The 3,820-nt window shown below is 48.6% G+C and overlaps 1 protein-coding gene across 1 annotated transcript; it reads right to left on the bottom strand.

Moving 5' to 3' along the window:
* Positions 1–645: 645 nt before the first annotated feature.
* On the bottom strand, positions 646–3,767 carry PSMG3 (proteasome (prosome, macropain) assembly chaperone 3). Its single transcript, XM_010149123.1, has 3 exons — positions 3,734–3,767; positions 3,339–3,556; positions 646–1,290 (listed from the first exon to the last, which is right to left on the bottom strand). The coding sequence occupies exons 2-3, from the start codon at positions 3,552–3,554 to the stop codon at positions 1,138–1,140; spliced, it is 369 nt and encodes a 122-aa protein (XP_010147425.1). The 5' UTR covers positions 3,555–3,556; positions 3,734–3,767; the 3' UTR covers positions 646–1,137.
* Between the last annotated feature and the right edge of the window lie 53 nt (positions 3,768–3,820).

Raw genomic sequence — 3,820 nt, 5'->3', positions numbered from 1 at the left:
CATCCCGTCAGCTGGATCGGCGTGAGGCAGGCTCCGTGCTGATCCTGCTGCTGTCAGTAACACAGCACGGGTCTCCCCTGTCCAGCGCCCGAGACCTGCCCCCTGCTCGCTCAAACTCCCCGACGTCACAGACGTCTGACAGCTCACTTAAAAACCTACTACTTGGCGTTATTTGTCACAAGAAGAGGTAAACCCAACCGTGCTTTCCAAGCAAACCGCAGTTTGGCCAGTAGGCATGGCATCAACTCACGACTTCATCGAATGCTCTTTTTGGTGGACTTGGGGGGAACACCCCTGCGTAACCCCCCAAACCCCTCTGTACCTGTGTCTCCTACGACAGGCATTTCAGGAGAAGGCCAGCTCGTTGCAGGTGGTCCAAGCTATGCCCATCCTGCCTCTCCGATGTGCTGGTACCATGTAACCTGTAAACAGCTGTTACTTTGTCTTTTTCTCACCTAATGTGGGTTCCTGTCTTCCACCTTGACATCAGCTCCCATGTAATCTGCAGAGCTTAATTATCTGCCTGTCTTTAAAATCAGAGTGAAAGTGGAAAATGGTTTCAGACTACGTCAGAAAAGGGACTGACATAAGGACAAAAGCAGCCATATAGGGCTCATTTCCTTAAAAACAGGCAAGAAATTCTTCCCTATTATGCAATTGCTGCTGATTTGTTGCGAGGCTTGTACTTCGGTTGAAGAGATTTTCACACAGCAAAAAAAGAAAACAGGTAAAATTAGATTCCTCAATGTTTCTTTTATTCACTCTGCACTGGGCGTTCCCCCCTTGCGGTACAGCGTAGCCGCCGATGCCAGAGCTTGGCATCCACTGCTCCTCAGGACACCAACGCAGAGCCGCACCGTTTCCCAAATATACATCCCACCCAACGGGACAAAAACGGTACTTCTCTTGCCCCTGGAGACAATTGTTCTCGTCTCATCACTGATGATATGGACTGCAAACCTGCCACAGTAACAAAACCCACAAATGTTCTACACAGTAGAGAAAAATTCATGAAATTCCTCAGTATGTCCAAAACCAGCACAAAGACATTCCATCATTTTCATTTCTTGTCCTTTTAAATAAGTGGTGATGAGTCATGGACTCAAGATCGTTTCCTTGAATCCAGATGGCACAACTTCACCACACTTGGCAACTTCGGATCACTTCCCGTAGAGCCTGTATTCCTTCCATGGTCTTGTCCTTTAAAGCCATGGCGAGGAGAACGGGTTTGTTCCCGGCTTCCTGAGAGACGAACGCCACCAGGTTTTTGGCACAGACATGCACGAGGGGCTGAAAAGCAAAGGTATACGGATGTACACTTCCAGCCGGGAGAGCCCTCCCGCAGGAGTTAGGAGAGGACGGGTCCTGCAGCGACACGGAGCGCGTGGAGAACCTTTCGATACCGGGCTCGGACTGAGCGTGCCACTGGCTGAGCGGTTCCACCACCATGAGGAACGGACCTGCAGCCTGGCTGCTCAGCAGATCCGCGGTACGGGCAGCTTCAGAACGCACTTCTCAACCAGCTTACGCGGGAGAGGGGCGACCCACGAGCGACAGCCACCCCAACCACCCTGAAACGACGCGGCTGGAGCTGCACTTCAACCGAGTTTTGCACCGGTGTGGAAAACCTGGAACGTCAGTATGGAGAATCTTTCCTTCCACTAATCCTCCCACCCAAAATACATCAGCAAATATCAAACTATCTGAGATGCCATGGATCAAAATGCCTCTATTGCCATCAAAGCCAGATTTCTGAAGAAATCTCCAAGTACAATTTTCTTTTAAAAACTTGTTGCTGAAGGGTACGTTCTGCTGACAGGCTCTGGAAAAAAACCCATTATTTCTGCAATTCCTAGAGACCCCAACATGGTGTTATATACAGAGTTTTTGCACAGTGTGTGTAAAAGACATGTTTTTGCCTTTAATAGTATAATGAAAACCAAAAATAAGTTGAGACGTTTAAGAAGGGAAGAAAGGGATATAATCTTCTTAATGAGGCTTCTTTAACAGAACAGACTGGAACAGCACAGACTGTTTCACCTGTAGGGACCTACAACAATCACCTAGTCCAGCTGCCCGACCAATTCAGCACTGACCAAAAGTCAAAGCCTGTTATTAAGGGCACTCCCCAAATGCCTCTTGAACACTGGCAGGCTTGGGGCATTGACCACCTCTCCAGGAAGCCTGTTCCATTGTCTGACCAGCCTCTCGGTACAGAAATGCTTCCACACATCCAGTGTAAACCTCCCCTGGTGCAGCTCTAAACCGTTCAGCTTGTCTAGGTTTTCTTTCCACTCACAGCTATGCAATTATCAGAAGGATGAGTTTGCTTGATTTTAGCTGTCAGTGTGGTTTGGAAGTGTGCACCATCCCAAACAGGGATGTTAATGCTGACAAGCAGGAAGGCAGCAAACTAGCAAAAGCTTTTTCTTGAAGTTTAGATTGATTAAGCTGGTAAAATAACAAAGTAAACAAAGACACTTCCCATTTCCAAATAACCCATAAAAACAGCTTGGGGGCAGAGGTGGTCAGAATCAGCAGATACCACACCAGGGAAAGCAAAGCATCTCCCACCCACAGAGGGAAGGCTATTGCTGAGGAATGAGAACTCCATAAGGGGAAGCCGTTGACAGAATCAGGAACTTGTGTTGCTAGTTTTTCTAGGTAAGGTTAGCAAGTAATATTTGGTTGCTCCAGCTCTGATGGAAAGCCTCATAATCCTGTAAGCTCTGTAACTTTCTGTTTTAATGCCTGACTAGCTGGCGTTTTGCGAAATACATTTTCTTCTGCTTTCTCTCCAGCTTTGTGAAATGGTCGATAAAATCTCATTTTGTTGAAGCAAAACCAATTAAACTTTATCAAGGGAAGGTGCTGGCAGGCACACCTCAGAGAGGGCAACTAAAGTCCATTATGGGGCTGGCACAGTTGCGGGGGAGGGGAGGTGAGAAAAGGGACTTGAAAAGGAAAACAAACTCCCTGGAACAGAAACCCAAAAAAAGGTTATCAAAGGCTGCATGTTTGATCCTGCAACCCTTACATAAACAGAAGCTTTATCAAATCTTCCATAGAAATGGCAAAGCAATCCATATCCTAGAGGGCACAAAATAACAGATCCCCAAACTGCTCACGGTTAGTTAAACTTTTGTTAAAAGCAGATGAGCTTGCATACTTTTCCGATGAACCCCTCTTCCCCGAGAAGAGATTTTTAAGTTAATCTTACCACTGTGCAAACACCACTTAACTGCTGTGATTCATCAACTCCCTGGCAACCCGCACAGCCCCACCTCCTACATCTCCCCCTTGTCCTTGCCACATGTGCACCGTGTACCTGCTCTCACCTCATCCGTGCCCAGCAGCACCTTCGTGGTGAGCGAGGGCCTGCCCACGTTGTCACCCACTGTGTTGGGGTCCACGTAGACGATTGTCCCCATCTTGCCGTACTGCGTGACTACCACGAGGACGGAGTTGGAGAACGCCGTGCACACCACCTCTGTCGGGACGCCGTGTACCACCTCCTCTCGCTGCTTGGACGTCACGATGGGACTCGCTTCCATCGCTGCAGAAAATAACAGTAAAACCACAATAACAATAAAATAGCATTAGATTGAAAACAAGGACCATGGGCTGTAAAAAGCCAGAATCCTTTCCCTTTGTTTGAAATAGCCACGTTAAGTTGATTTTGGAGCAGGAAAGCATCCGGAGGTGGGTGTCTGTAGGAACAACGGTCCCACACCCCTGGCTGGGAGGGGAAGTAGCTGCCCCGCAGCAACGGCCTGCACGCGCCCCGCAGCCATGGCCTGCACGCGCCCCGCACGACCGA

Source organism: Eurypyga helias, unplaced genomic scaffold (genome assembly GCF_000690775.1).
Source record: "Eurypyga helias isolate BGI_N326 unplaced genomic scaffold, ASM69077v1 scaffold40933, whole genome shotgun sequence".
In the NCBI taxonomy this organism is placed as follows: domain Eukaryota; kingdom Metazoa; phylum Chordata; class Aves; order Eurypygiformes; family Eurypygidae; genus Eurypyga; species Eurypyga helias.
The sequence above is the reverse complement of the archived record's forward strand: the minus strand, read 5'-3'. Positions and strand labels throughout refer to the sequence as shown.